Below are 14647 nucleotides of genomic sequence, written 5' to 3' on the forward strand. Positions count from 1 at the left end.
CTCCTAATCAAACTTCGGCCCCTCACTCCACTCTTCCAGTCTGCTACATGTTGTGCTAGAGGCATGTTACTACCCTCCCTAGAGTTTTGATTGGAACAAAGACACCAAACATGCAAGTGTACAAAAAGTATATAAACAAATATTATGTTGTGTTCTTGGTTGTCTGATATGTTCATTTTAACACGTCAACAATGTTTGCATGACTCTGTGGCTGTTCATGAGAGTCTGTATGGGTGGATGTCACATTGGCATGTTGCAGCTGTGCTTGTATGTGTTTCATTCTCTGGCACACCCAACATAACACACTGATGCCTGTTCGGGTTTTGTTAACTAAATACAGTGCTTGAGATCTGTGGGCGCGCTTGTGTAATGCAGACTTTCACAGTTCTGCGCAGAACTGCGCTGCTCCACCAATGGGATCTGGGGGATTGTGCAGATCTGTGCAGAACTGAGGAAATCTGTGCAACACAAACGCGACTTGCAACAAACATCGAATAAGCAGACAAACACAGAGTTATTCTAAGGTACAGTATATTTCTCTACAATGGATGAATTTCTCCATGAGAGCCTGTGTGTGCCAACAGCCTGCAGTTAAACCTCCCATGGCCAGAGGAGAGGGGCCCATGGTAAAGCATCGTCTCATCACAGATGGAGCGCATGGTATACAGGTCTCACTATGATTGGGTGAGAGGAACACTGTGAACTTACAAACTGAACAAAGGAATGAAGAACAACTGAAAAGGGCAGCAGGAAGACGAGAGAGAGACGCACCAGGCTGCCCACTGCTGACCACAACTGCTCTCTGTGAGGAGCAGTGAGAAAGTTACTTTCCTGTAACTCAACACAAGCTTAATATAACTTGATTTAGAAATATAATTATATTAGTTTTACATGAATTCTGTCACAAATAAATGAAAATAATGTATCGAGGTAATAATTGACCTATGAGTTTGTTAAACTGTTATTGATTGGCTGAAAACCCAGCATAGAAATAAATCCTCTTACAAACCTTTTCATTGTCATTAGGTTGTATTCAATATGACAAGACTCATGGCCACTGAAAACCACCTTTATCTGAAATTCACACCAGTCCATCTATTTTACCGACTGAAGTCTCTTGTAACCTGAATCACACATGAGATGCCACAGACAAAATCACTTTCCACTCCTGACACATAGTACCCTTATACATTTAGCACCTGTCATTTTTCTGCCAACAGCTGGTTATTTATAAATGCAGAATAAATGCTCTTATTGGATGTTGAGCTACCGATCGAACATGATTTGGGGACACTGTGCTCTCATAAACAAACACTGCACACATTCTCATCCCAATTTGTACAAAACCAACCCTACATTTGTGTGGTCATATGCATCTGATCATATATCACGTTTCTATTCAATATTGCAAAGGGAAACAATTGTAAATAATTATCTAAACATTTTATTTTGTTATCAATTAATGTTCAATCAGTTTAAATTCTGTTTTTGATGAATAAGTAAAACAGACAATAATTCAGAGACAAAAGAAAAGATCAAAAGTAATTGAATAAAATGCACCTTTCTTCTTATTAGTTTATTCAGGGAACTTACAGGATACAAGAGAAAACAATAGTGCAAAATTACAAATCAAGCATCATACAAATCAGAAGAGCAGGTAAAATACACAGTTAATATACACTCACCTAAAGGATTATTAGGAACACCATACTAATACTGTGTTTGACCCCCTTTCGCCTTCAGAACTGCCTTAATTCTACGTGGCATTGATTCAACAAGGTGCTGAAAGCATTCTTTAGAAATGTTGGCCCATATTGATAGGATAGCATCTTGCAGTTGATGGAGATTTGTGGGATGCACATCCAGGGCACGAAGCTCCCGTTCCACCACATCCCAAAGATGCTCTATTGGGTTGAGATCTGGTGACTGTGGGGGCCAGTTTAGTACAGTGAACTCATTGTCATGTTCAAGAAACCAATTTGAAATGATTCGACCTTTGTGACATGGTGCATTATCCTGCTGGAAGTAGCCATCAGAGGATGGGTACATGGTGGTCATAAAGGGATGGACATGGTCAGAAACAATGCTCAGGTAGGCCGTGGCATTTAAACGATGCCCAATTGGCACTAAGGGGCCTAAAGTGTGCCAAGAAAACATCCCCCACACCATTACACCACCACCACCAGCCTGCACAGTGGTAACAAGGCATGATGGATCCATGTTCTCATTCTGTTTACGCCAAATTCTGACTCTACCATCTGAATGTCTCAACAGAAATCGAGACTCATCAGACCAGGCAACATTTTTCCAGTCTTCAACTGTCCAATTTTGGTGAGCTTGTGCAAATTGTAGCCTCTTTTTCCTATTTGTAGTGGAGATGAGTGGTACCCGGTGGGGTCTTCTGCTGTTGTAGCCCATCCGCCTCAAGGTTGTACGTGTTGTGGCTTCACAAATGCTTTGCTGCATACCTCGGTTGTAACGAGTGGTTATTTCAGTCAAAGTTGCTCTTCTATCAGCTTGAATCAGTCGGCCCATTCCCCTCTGACCTCTAGCATCAACAAGGCATTTTCGCCCACAGGACTGCCGCATACCCTTTCCCTTTTCACACCATTCTTTGTAAACCCTAGAAATGGTTGTGTGTGAAAATCCCAGTAACTGAGCAGATTGTGAAATACTCAGACCGGCCCGTCTGGCACCAACAACCATGCCATGCTCAAAATTGCTTAAATCACCTTTCTTTCCCATTCAGACATTCAGTTTGGAGTTCAGGAGATTGTCTTGACCAGGACCACACCCCTAAATGCATTGAAGCAACTGCCATGTGATTGGTTGGTTAGATAATTGCATTAATGAGAAATTGAACAGGTGTTCCTAATAATCCTTTAGGTGAGTGTAAAATACAAGTCCTCCAGAGCTAAGAGCTAAAGGGAAGGGGGCAGAGGGGAGTCACGTCAGTCATCCTGGAAAGGGGTTGGTGTGTGCATCCAGGTGCAGGGCAATCGGGGGAGAAGGGAAACCAGGGACAGGAACAGGAGCTTAGCTAACTAAATAAAAGGGGAGATCCAGTAATCGTAAACAGGAAGGCAGGCCAGGGTCAATCTAACGGAGTACCAGGGCCAGAAACCAGGCAGGGATTAGTATATAGAGTGGCATGCTCAGATAAGCTATAACAATAGAACTAGACTCCACAACAAGTGTTTGGAGATGGGGGTTTAAATACAAGGACTAAAGAAGTGGGAGATAAGAGTCAGGCAAAGTGATCTGATTGATTGGGAGAATCAGGGAAAAAGAACTGAAAAGCTGGAGCACAGGAGACATCTAGTGGTGAGGTTGAAACTGCAGACCTGACAAGTGGGGATCACAATAACTCAAGATCACTACAACAACACAATATAATAAAATACGTGTCACAAGGGCTGCCTTTGAAGCTTTTTCATTATTTGTTTGTTTTTGGTTTTCACTGTTTGATTGTTATGAATGATCTTGTGTTGGTTTTTCACTGGATTTCTTAATAAATCACCTAATTATTCATTTATCTTGTTTGATTGTTCACTAATTGTTTGATGGTCCACGTGTTTTCTTATTGGCGCTCTCCTCCCGACCAAAATAGAATCCATGTATATAATACTAAATACTTTAAAAAATACATTTGAACATAGAACATAAAGACACATAATTAAAACTAATCATCATAAAGTGCATTACCAAGTGCAATCCACATACATGAAATACGACTTCTACCGGTCTTTCTGTGTGCACTACCCTGTGGAGAAATAAACGGTTGCCCAGACCGGAGTGTGTCTGTGGTACATCACTGGAGTTCTTGCCGAACCTGCGCAGGGAAAAGGGTGACAGTGAGGCTCACGGTAAACTAACCTGTGGTGGCGTCGTCATTCTTTGGTCCAGCGTTGGCATCTCTCCAGTGGCACTGTGAAATACAATCACACAATACCACATGGACATGCTGAGTGAGGCCACTTCCTCTGTTAGTGCTGAAATGGCAGGTTTAAAGGCAGGGGTCCTTAAATGGAGAGCAACGGAGGGCTGGAAGAACCACACTCTTCTCGGAGGGATGGCTGTGAGCTACGGTCAGCGATGGCATTTCATGGTCTTGAGTGTCGAGGGCCTTCATACCATAATACCAGTCCGCGATGAAGTTGAACTCCAGGAGCATGTCCTGCTCCTCCGGGCTGAAGACCCTGGAGACAAGACTGAGAACTGGGGCTTCGGATCAAAATTGCCCACAGCCTCGTGGTCTCTGACAGTGTGGCAAACGGAAGTGTCACCCTCTGTGCCTCCAGCCCAGGCCAATCCACACTCTGAAATGAGGGAGCAGGAAAGAAAGACGGTCAGGATAAGGTAGTGGAAGAGCGGCCGTAAAACGGATGGGTGCACCACATACAATGAAGAAGCCGTGCTGTATCACTTCATCGGCGCTGGATTCTTGCTCATCTGCTGCAGATTCAAAACAAGAAGGAGATGCACTTTAGTTTCCATCAATGGGCTTAAAGTTGAGACATGATGTTAGCAACAAGTTCTGGTAGTTCTGAGAGCCAGTGAGTGCATGGCTGTGTTATTGTGAAGCTCACTCCACTGCTACACAGTCACTGGGTCTTTCTCCAGTTCCCTGACATTTCAATAACAGTGACATGCATTCATTACAGTTGGTTAGAAGGATACAGAGGGACAAACTGGAGGCAAGAACTTGTCACAAGGAAAAACAACCCTGTCATACATACCCTTGTCATGATGGAAACTACTTCGTTTGACAGGTGCTGGGGGAATGGCACTGGATCATTCAGGATACTCTCGTACAGATCCCGCTCATTGGCTATGGCAAAAGGACGCTACGAGCACAAGGAGGAAAAGGGTTACTCCAGACCGACCCTTAGAATATTCACAATCTGAGCCCAGTAACGCAAAAGCCACACAGACACAAATATTGTAAACTGCGCAACAAAATGGTCAATTCACACCTTAGACATGACTTATTAAAGCAGATCAATTATAGAATACAAGGCGGAATTCATCGCTGCAATAACCGCAGTCCTACCGAGAACCTGACCTGGTGAGCAAAGTGTCCTGTAGGAGTTGCTCTTTTTTCCCCACTCTTCCTCACCTTCTGCTGATCTCTCCATCTCAATCCCCTTGGAATCTTCGACACAATCTCCCTCTTCTTCCGCTAAGACCCTAGGAGTCACCCTCGATCCTGCGCTCTCCTACACCCAGCACATCACCACACTGACACGCAGCTGCAGATTCTTCCTGAACAACATATGCCGAATCCGACTCTTCCTCACCAGCTATCCAAATTGTCCAGTCCCTGGTCCTCTCCCGCCTGGACTACTGCAACTCCCTCCTGGCCGGCCTGCCTGCAACAACTACCCGTCGCTCCAGCTCATCCAGAACTCTGTGGCTCGTCTGGTGTCTCTCTGCCCCGATTCGCACACGCTACTCCACTGCTCCGCTCCCTCCACTGGCTCCCGATAGCGTCACGCATTCAGTTCAAGACATTGACCCTCACCTACCGCTGTCTGGATCACACTGCACCAAGCTACCTTCAGTCACTCATCTCTCTGTACATCCCCTGCAGACCACTGCTTCTCTCCACTCCCCTTCCTCCAGAGCCACTTCTTTTAATTCTTGGTGGAACGACCTTCCCACTGAAGTCAAAACAGAGTCTCTGACCTCCTCTGGCAATTACTCAAGACGCATCTTTTCAAACTGTAGTTGTAATTTAGTAATTTATTCTCCTCTAAAATTGCACTTATACAACGTTTTGTCATACTTCTTGCTTTGCATTACGAGTTTGTATAGTACTTGGTACCGACAATATAGCTCAGATGATTTCACAAGACAAACAGTGTTTTCTCTGAGTTGTTTTAATTTCACATCTATCAGCCATATGTCCTCAAATGCACTGATGAATTTCACTCACATCTCCATAGAGAAAAGCAGAGGTGAGAATGAGTGATATGAAAACAGTTCACACTTCTCTGGTCAATGGCAATAAAGTGCGTAGCTGGTCAACATTGTACAGTTTTTTTCAGTGTTTGGTTGCAGTGTGGCCTTGACTGTTGTGGACAGCACTGCAATGATCAGATGTGAAATGCACTTATGTTCTCATCTGCTACAATAAAAATAATACCAAGAACAAGAATAATCATAATAATGTAATTGTATTACTTCATGCAAAGACAGTGAGAGGACTTTATGTATCTCCATTCAGTATAAAAACAAATGCCTAAAAAAATGACATTATTTTAAACTTTTAATGAGAAAATAATTTGGTGTCACTGGAATCTGGGACACTACGAACGAGACCCTTATCACGTGATGAGGGTGCACTCATTTTCAGTCATGACATCATAACTATGCGACCACGGCAGTCGGTAGCAACCCATGTGAATGTCGCTTGTGTAAATTGACAAGGTAAGCGCGTTATTTATTGTAACGTACCATCGTATCGGTCAGTATTAAAGCTCAAGGGTGGGTGTGGGGAACTGAGCTGCAGTTCAGTGTAGGTATCTTCCCATAAAGTCTGTAGAGCTCTCTACAGGACTGTACCGGGAAATTGGTAAAGGGCTGCGCAGCCAGCAAGGTCAGGACTGTCTATTTCCGTGTGAGGTTGTGAACAGACAGTGCCGCTCATCTGTCGCTGTCAGACGACCAGGATACCGTGTCTTCACAGCAATAAACCGATCAACCGGCCCACTGAGACCCGGCCTGTGTGCTACTGCTGCCCCCCGTGCGGCGGCGGGCTGCGAAGAAGCATGTAATAACAATTTAGTAACGCACGACATCGTCTATGCTGGTTGTCGATGCCCTTAGTCTTGATAGGAAATCAAGCCCTGACCCCCCTGAGTTCAAATTAGTGTAGGGTGGTGTAGCAAAGACCACCGCATGAGGTTGCTCCTCTCTGCCGTCTACAGTGTGTTAAAATCCGCTTCACAATGCACACTGGGAAAGCAACATTCACTGTGTCTGTGTTATCTGTGTTGGTGTTACTGAATGACTGCCTGTCTGTCTGATTGTGTGTATATTAGTGTAACTGCTTCCTTGTGTGTCTGTGTAACTGATTATGTATGTGTGTGATTGTGATACTGACTGTGTGTTACAATCTGTGTATTTGAGGCAATTGTGGCAAAGCAATACATCTATCTCTAGTCTCACTGCTGTGCTGTAGCCGGTCTTGGACCCAGGTTGTGTGGTACTGCTGTGTGCAATTCTCTTAAGGCAGTGTGTTTGCTGTCATTGCCCTTTGCCTTTATATGCAAGTCAGACACTGAGCCCTCTAGTGCAGATTAGTGTCCTGTGGTGCAGTGAGTTATAGTGGACCCTGCACCATGTCCAGTGTGGGAGATCTGCAGTGGTAGTGTGCATTTTCAGAATGCTTCGAGCTCAAAGTAACCTACATTTGACAGCAATATTCAGTGTCTTTCTCATTGTGTGTATCTGTATGTTTGTGTTAATGTCTGTCAGCCTGTGTTTTTATTTCTGTGTGCAAATGTCTGTGTGTTTGTGGTCCAGACTGTCTATTTACACACGTGTAAATTTGTGTGTTTCCCTGCAGGCAGAGTGAGATGAGGCAACAGTTTGTCCTGTGGTGAAGTAGGCTGCAGTGCCTGCATTAATTTTCATAATGACATCACGACTGCTAGGCCGCTGTGCCCGACTGCTGGGGCAGTGCTCACAAGTTCCTGTGGCCTGGGTCAGACCCCTGGCCCCTCCTGCCCTGGCAGAGCCCCTTCCTGCTCTGGCCTTGCGCTTGCCCACACCTTGCCCATGGCGGACACTGTGTGTAGCAGTGGATGAGGGGTACCAGCCGGCACCTGATCGCACAGAGCTGGATCAGCTGCTGGAGGGGGCGGGCACCCCTGGGGAACTGCTGCAGGTCTGGGAGGAGCACAGGGGCACTGCCAACCAGGCTGCCAGTGCCCTCACCCAGCTGGCACGCCTCACCATAAGCAAGGGGGTCAGAGACAAGAGGGAGATCACCGACAACACTGAACTCTTCCTTGACCCTCGCTTCCAACATCTGCTGCAGACGGTCAACTCCCAGGTGAGAACAACGCAAAACTGATCTGTTCTGTGTCTGTGAGATTATCTCTCTCTCTCTTCCTATCAGCTTGTCTAACCCTCTCTGTCCTGGCAGGTGTCCACAGTGTGGAATGGCTCCCTGGTGGCGTTGGTGCGGGCGCTGTCTCAGCTTGGCATGTCCCCTACAGCCCCGGCCCTGCGCTCACTGCAGACCGAGGCACACTGGCGCCTGCGCAGACTGAGCTACAAGCAGCTGGCCGTGCTGGCGGACTGGGGCAGCATAAGGCAGCGCGCTGGCCAGGAGGGGGCACTGCTGGGAGATGTGCTAAAGCAGCTGGAGCTGCGCTGGACGGAGATCACAGAGCCCCGGACCCTCGCCCTGCTCATGAGCCACGTGGGGCACCTGTCACCCCCTCTCATGGAGCGCCTGGAGGACAAGGTGAGGAGCCCCTTCTCTGTCTTTCTCTTGCTCTCTGTTGCTCACTCTCTCCATCCTGTATTCCAGTGTTCTGCAAAGCAAAGTAACGCCAACCCAACCTGAAAAGTTGTGTGGCCCACAAATCCCTCCACATTATATACATTAAAATAAAAGTTCAACATTATTTTAGCTAAGGTTTGGATAAAAATAATGTTAAGCGATCCGATTATTGTTACATTTTGGACTGGTTTATGGTTGAGTCCCCTGAGAACTTATGAATTTGAATATCTCTGCCCTCCCTCTCTATCTCCCTCTCTCCCAGGCTCTGGAGTTGGCGGAGCGGTTCAAGCCAGAGGACATGCGACGTGTTGCCTTGGCGCTGGCGGTGGGAGGGAGGCGCTCAGTGCCGCTGCTCAGGGCGCTGTCCTACCACCTGTTGCAGAAACCGGGCCTGGAACTGCCCACGCCCTTGCTACTGGACCTGGCCTTTGCTTATGGTGAGGGAGGGAGGGATGGATGGATGGATGAATGAACAGGAAAGAGGCACCAAAAAATTATTCAGGCCTAATTTACTCTAACCCCCCTCTTTCTCAGGGAAGCTGAATTTCCAGCAGACCCAGCTGTTCCAGCGCATCGCCGCCGAGCTGCTGCCCAGGCTGCCCGAGCTCAGCCCCAACCAGGTGGTGCGCTGTGCCAAGTCCTTCACCTTCCTCAAGTGGCTCCACCTGCCGCTGTTCGAGGGCTTCACTGAGGTGGGTCTGCTCATTCCCAGCCCACCCCCATCCTTCTCTCTCACCACCTCAGTTTAGCTAAATTCAATCCAGACGCAAATAGCCGATATGTGTATATGTTCTATCGCAAAATCATAAAAACATTCTCCAAAGAAAATTGAAATTCTTTACACAAGTTAAGTACAGGAGCTTATCTATATATATATCTATATAGATAAATACAGAGCTTTTCCTCCCTCTCACTCCCTCTTCCTCTCTCCCCCACAGCATTTCCTGCAGCACAGTGAGAACTACAGCGCCACCCAGCTGTGCAACCTCATCATGGCATTCGCTCGCCTCAACTTCCAGCCCAGCCAGGGGGACGCCTTCTACAGCAAGGTAGGGATGGGGCTTGGAGGGACAAGGGATTGTGTTTGGCTGGCTGGGGCTCTGGTTCATTTGTGAAGTTCACAGGTGTGTGTGTTTTGGGGGTGTCTATTTTAATGTCTGTGTGCCTGTGTTTCTATGTCCCCTGGAGGTGCTGTCCAAGCTGGAGGGAGTGCTGCACCGCCTGGCCCCTGTGTTGCACATGGATGCGGTGTGGTCCCTGTGTGTGCTGCAGCAGACTCGGCCTCAGCTCCTGCGCCCCCTGCTGGAACCCAGCTTCCACTGCACCCTGACGAGTAAGTCCAACATACACACACACTCACTCTGACCCTCACACACACATACATAAATATACTGAAAACTCTCACTGTGATGTACACACACTGCTGCCGCATCTCTCCCTCTCCTGTCATGTGCTCTGATATTGTCTCCTGCCGTGTCTTTGAGACTCTGTGTTCACTTTGCTTCAGTACAGCCTGTCTTGCCAGATTTGGCCTGCGTGGGGCAGTGCAGGACAGTGGCTGTGTCAGAGTGATGGTGCAATTCTCTATTCAGTGCTGCAGATTCGCTGTGTCAGTGTTGCTTTGTGTGTCCTTTTGTGTCTGTGTTCTAGGCCAGATCAATCCCCTCGCCCTCTCTTTTCCTGTGTGTTTATAATACATTACTCTCTCTCTTTCTATGTTTCAGAGGGCAGCCCCTCACACTCTGAGGGATACAGGCTGAAGCTCCTCCACATCGCAGCCGCCCTGGAGCTGGAGTGTGGGGAGCCCCGGGCCGCCCTCCCTGCCCCTTACACCACCACCCCCACCACCACCCGTGACAGCCGTCCGTCGACGCTCCAGACCAGCCTACAGGAGGCGCTGCAGATCCTGACAGGGGGGGAGGAGGGAGCGTACCGCACGGCTGTTAACACGGTGTATGGCTGGCCCATCGGTGAGAGACTGAGCAAGGGAGAGAGGTGGAGGAGAGGCTGGGGGGGAGAAGAGAGCAGTGGAAAGGGCAAAAAGAAATGGGGAATGGGCAGGGAAAAGGAAGGGAGAGGACAGCAAAGGTGGAGGGTGAAGTGCAGCAGAGTGGAGACTATCCACGGTGCCACACTGCCTGTCCGCATTACCAGGGAGGCTGGCTATGCTGACGCTGCTCTTGTCTTGCAGATGGAGAGCTGGTCCTGGACTCGGAGAGCAAACCTCTCCGTCTGGACAACCTGAGTGCCCCCCACCTACCTGGGGGCGGCGGGGGCACTCCTCTGCCCGAGGGGGCCAGGAGGTGAGCTCTGTCTGTCTGCCTGCTAACAGTTCCTCCCACCTTTTCTTGAAATCTGAAGTGAACTGATAGACTGACTCTCTCTCTCTCTCTCTCCAGGATAGCAGTGCTGGCGAGGGAGTTCCCTCACTACAGCTCGCGCAGCAGGGAGCTGCTGGGCCGCTATGTCATGCAGCAGCGACACCTGCGCTTGGCCGGCTTCCTCACTGTGGAGGTGAGAGACTGGGGGGACCAGGGGCCATGGAACTGCTGGTGGGGAAGAGCAGTGCTGGTGCTAAGGATGGCAGGGGGTGAAGCATGGCCCTGGTGGGGCGAGGGGAGAGTCTGGGTATAGCGCTGAGGGAGAGGTGGGGTTTTCCTCATCCGTATCCAGCTTGAAAAAGTAACACTTACAAACAGATTTACAGAAACCATTCATGCCCAGTTCATGCCACGCCCCCCAGGGATAATCCCTCCTGCAATCTCCTTTGCAAACTGAGCTCGGGAGCTGAGCGGCTCTCAGTGGGTGAGGGGTGGTGGTGGGGGGGTGCTTATATCATATGTATTTCCCTCTCACAAAGTGTGTGTTTGCTTATCCAATTATATGTGGGCTCTATGTGTCAGGCTGGCTGCTGTTGCTATTGGTCAGATGAGTTTTCCCCCATGGGAGTCTGCATATTTCCTTCAAGCTCAACAGGAAAACTAGGACCAGAAATAGGAAGTGTATTTAAGATGGCAAATATGAGGCCCTTCTTAAAACGCAGAAAAGTGTGGACATTATCTTGGATCTTTCAATAAACGGCAGCAGGGTTGGGGTTCCAGGGTCCGATTTCCATTCCAGTGCGGTTTGTTATTCCCTTTTCCAATCAGTTCCAATTCCAGTAGAACCCAGTAGAGCCATTGGCAAAAAGAATTGGAATTGGAATCTGGAATGGGGGTGAAAAAGGGAGTTGGAATTTAAAAAGTGGAATTGGCTCTGAACTCTGAACATCAGGATACGCTCCTGGAATTAATTTGATTCTGAGCAGAATGACTATGTGTAACTGGTTTATAGGTGTTATGATTATGTGAAATACAATTATGGAAAAGGCCTCTAAGAACTGCCAGGGAGAAATACTGTGGTAGCGAGCAAGGATGGTTTCGGTTTCTACAAGCATTTCCTTCCTGTGTTAAGACTATCAGTGACACTCGAGGCCTTTAAGGGCCAGACTGAGAAGTAAGAAGGCAGCAGGAGCAGCAGACTCTTTGAAGGAAGGAGATGGGGAGGGGGCACACTGTGTGTTTTCTGTGCTGGGGGGCTGGCTGGCTGTTGGGGCTCTGGGGAGAGCCTGCTGTGTGCTGAGTGTGGAGGAATGAGTCTGACGAGGCTGCGGTGAGAGGAGCCTGTACTGCTCCGGGGCCTGTTCAGTGGAGCGAGGGAGAGTCTTGCAGCATCTAGCTGAGGAGGAATGAGAGCGCAAGAGAGGGAGGGATGGAGGGAGCAAGCAGATGTGCTCTGTCTGTGTGCACTGTCTAACGATAAAGGGATGAGTCAATGAGGCTTAAAAAATTACTGTTCAATGGAAACCGAAAATGGGCCCAGGCACAGAAACCCCTGTGTGTCAGTCAGTGTCTCCCGCTGACCACCGTGCAGGACAGCCAGAGTGTGTACAAGCCGTCCGTCTGCTCTGCTCTCCTCCAAATGAAACCTGGGAGAGGTCTATCTAGGCCAATCCCCTTACCTTTCGGGCCCGGCTCAGGCTCTGATGGTATTCAGTAAATTAAGCCAGTTAGATTGGGCTCCTGATCACAGGGCCGAAATAACTCACCCAGTGGGGGATAGCGTGGTGGGGGTGGGGGTGGGGGTGGGGGGGGCGAAGGAGGTCTGGCAGGGTGGGTCAGCGCCACTGGATTAAGTTTTAATGGCATTAAGCCTCCTGGCGCTGGCACACAGGGGTTATTAAATCGACACAGACAGGGCACGGCAAACAACCTGTCACTAGCTAGAGCCAGCTTCTAGGACCAGTGGTTCGAATATCAGCAATTCCTCGCTGTCTCTGTCAGGCCGTGCGAGCTCCCAGGCAGGGGTGCGTTTGGTGTCAGTTATTTTTTGGGCCATCTGATTTGTTGTGTTCCTGGTTTCTGAGCCACTCAGAAATTCAGTTAATTATTTTCTCTCCCTCCCCTTGTACATTTTTGTCCCCTTCAAGGTGCCGTACTTTGAGTGGCTAGAGCTGAAGTCTGACTGGCAGAGGGTGGCCTGCCTGAAGGATAAGATTGGGAAGGTGGTGGCAGAAGAGATGGCCAAGTAGAACCTGGACTGTCTGCAATCTTTTGACAAAAGCAAATTCCCACAAAAACAACACAACGACAACTCAGTGAATCCAAAACAACAGCAGCAGCAGCAGCAGCAGCAGCAGCAGCTCTATCAGCAAGAATAACATAGATTTGTGAGCCCCTGTCTGAGGGCGTCCTGGCAGCCCTTGCAGATCCATTGTCCGGACTTCTGGTCACCTAGACAACCATCTGGGGGCATTCCCTCTCACCATGGAGACAGCTGCGGGGGGGGGGGGGAGTGTGCCAAGAGAACAGCTCGGCACAGCGCAGAGTAAGTGGGTGTAGGAGGCTGTGTCGAGGGGGGAGGTGACTAGCTGGAGCGGTGAGGTGTCCCTGCACCCCCCTCTCGGTGTCAGAGTGGGGGGGTGACGTGTGTTAAGTCCCCGTGTTCCCAGGCAGACAGTGAGCTGATGTTTTGTTGGCTGTAGAAATAAAGCGAAAGGGATTTGAAACACTGCAGCTCTCAGGGCTTCGGTCATCCACAGAAACCTCACAGGACTGATTCTAAAAATGGGATTTAGCTGCTGTCTAAGGTGCAGTGCTAGTAACAAATAATCGTCATAATAAAAAAGCTAGTATTTAATTTGCATTGGTATCGCAGTGTTTTATTTCATCTCTATAACCCTCCAGCCAGTCGGGTCAGGGGCTGGGGGCTGGCACTTGTTCTTTCTGTGTTGTCATTGGGGCTTGTTTCGATTTTGCTCACAGGAGTGAAACTGTCCCCATGTTGTAGTAAGTGGGCCCGTTTCATTTTTAATGCTGCACATTAAAAAGTACACCATCTCTTCTTGTCTGTCTTCCTGTGCTTCTAGTGTAAATTAAATGGTCTGGTTCTGTGCCCCTCCTGTGTCCCTCAGTTGAGTGGCCAGCAGCTTCAAGTACTGAGGTCTCTTGGGAAACAATCGCAGTATTAGGACTTTTATTAGGACCATGATGTTTTTAGGCTGAGGCTGTGAGCAAACGAGCAAGTCAGCAAATGGTCAAGGCATCGGTGTGAACGTTGGACTTGGCTCCTCCTCGGCCCCCCAGCCTTGGTGCTCTCGAATGTGACATGGGCCCGCGGTCTCTGGGCTGGACCGCTGCCTCACTGCACAGATATGCCCAAGAGCTCTTCACAGGGCAGCGCCAACTTGGACCACAGGTGATAGAATTCAGTGAGATGCCCAGTAATACTTGCCTACTATATATGTGCCTGTTCCCCCTGACTGTGGACCAAGATTATTATTAATATTGGTCTGGTTGGAAGACTCCTTATGCAAGCAGGTAATACAATTGTGTTACAGGTATGTGGGAGATTGTGGTTTGTGCTATGGGTTATATAAATGGTTAAGCTTGGCATTTTGTGCATTTCACATACACCAACAGAAAGGTGGAAGGAGAGGAGCTGTTTCTGGTTTTCTCCCTGGTCTTGACTGCGAGTGCAGGATGTGCTGGGCTCTGTGAACAAGGGGCAGCAGACCAATAGGAGAAGATCCCAAAATCGTTTACTGGCATCTCTGCCACTGCTTAAACTTGTGGCTTGTGTTACCGTTTC

General features: G+C 48.5%; 1 protein-coding gene across 1 annotated transcript; it reads left to right on the forward strand.

Moving 5' to 3' along the window:
- Positions 1–6366: 6366 nt before the first annotated feature.
- tbrg4 (transforming growth factor beta regulator 4) lies at positions 6367–13700 on the forward strand. The gene is made up of 11 exons (XM_066690793.1): positions 6367–6432; positions 7574–8062; positions 8156–8479; positions 8781–8955; positions 9053–9210; positions 9457–9567; positions 9707–9851; positions 10243–10488; positions 10710–10821; positions 10918–11032; positions 12987–13700. Exons 2-11 carry the CDS (start codon positions 7643–7645, stop codon positions 13086–13088), a joined length of 1908 nt encoding a protein of 635 aa, XP_066546890.1. The 5' UTR covers positions 6367–6432; positions 7574–7642; the 3' UTR covers positions 13089–13700.
- The last annotated feature ends 947 nt before the right edge of the window (positions 13701–14647 follow it).

Source organism: Amia ocellicauda, chromosome 18 (genome assembly GCF_036373705.1).
Source record: "Amia ocellicauda isolate fAmiCal2 chromosome 18, fAmiCal2.hap1, whole genome shotgun sequence".
Classification (NCBI taxonomy): domain Eukaryota; kingdom Metazoa; phylum Chordata; class Actinopteri; order Amiiformes; family Amiidae; genus Amia; species Amia ocellicauda.

Bases quoted from the DNA above. Each gene is read 5' to 3' on its own strand.
- tbrg4 (XM_066690793.1), top strand. From the start codon at position 7,643: ATGACATCACGACTGCTAGGCCGCTGTGCCCGACTGCTGGGGCAGTGC. The intron at 9,852-10,242 runs GTAAGTCCAACA...TCTATGTTTCAG, and splicing joins CTTCCACTGCACCCTGACGA to AGGGCAGCCCCTCACACTCT. The intron at 10,489-10,709 runs GTGAGAGACTGA...CTTGTCTTGCAG, and splicing joins GGTGTATGGCTGGCCCATCG to ATGGAGAGCTGGTCCTGGAC.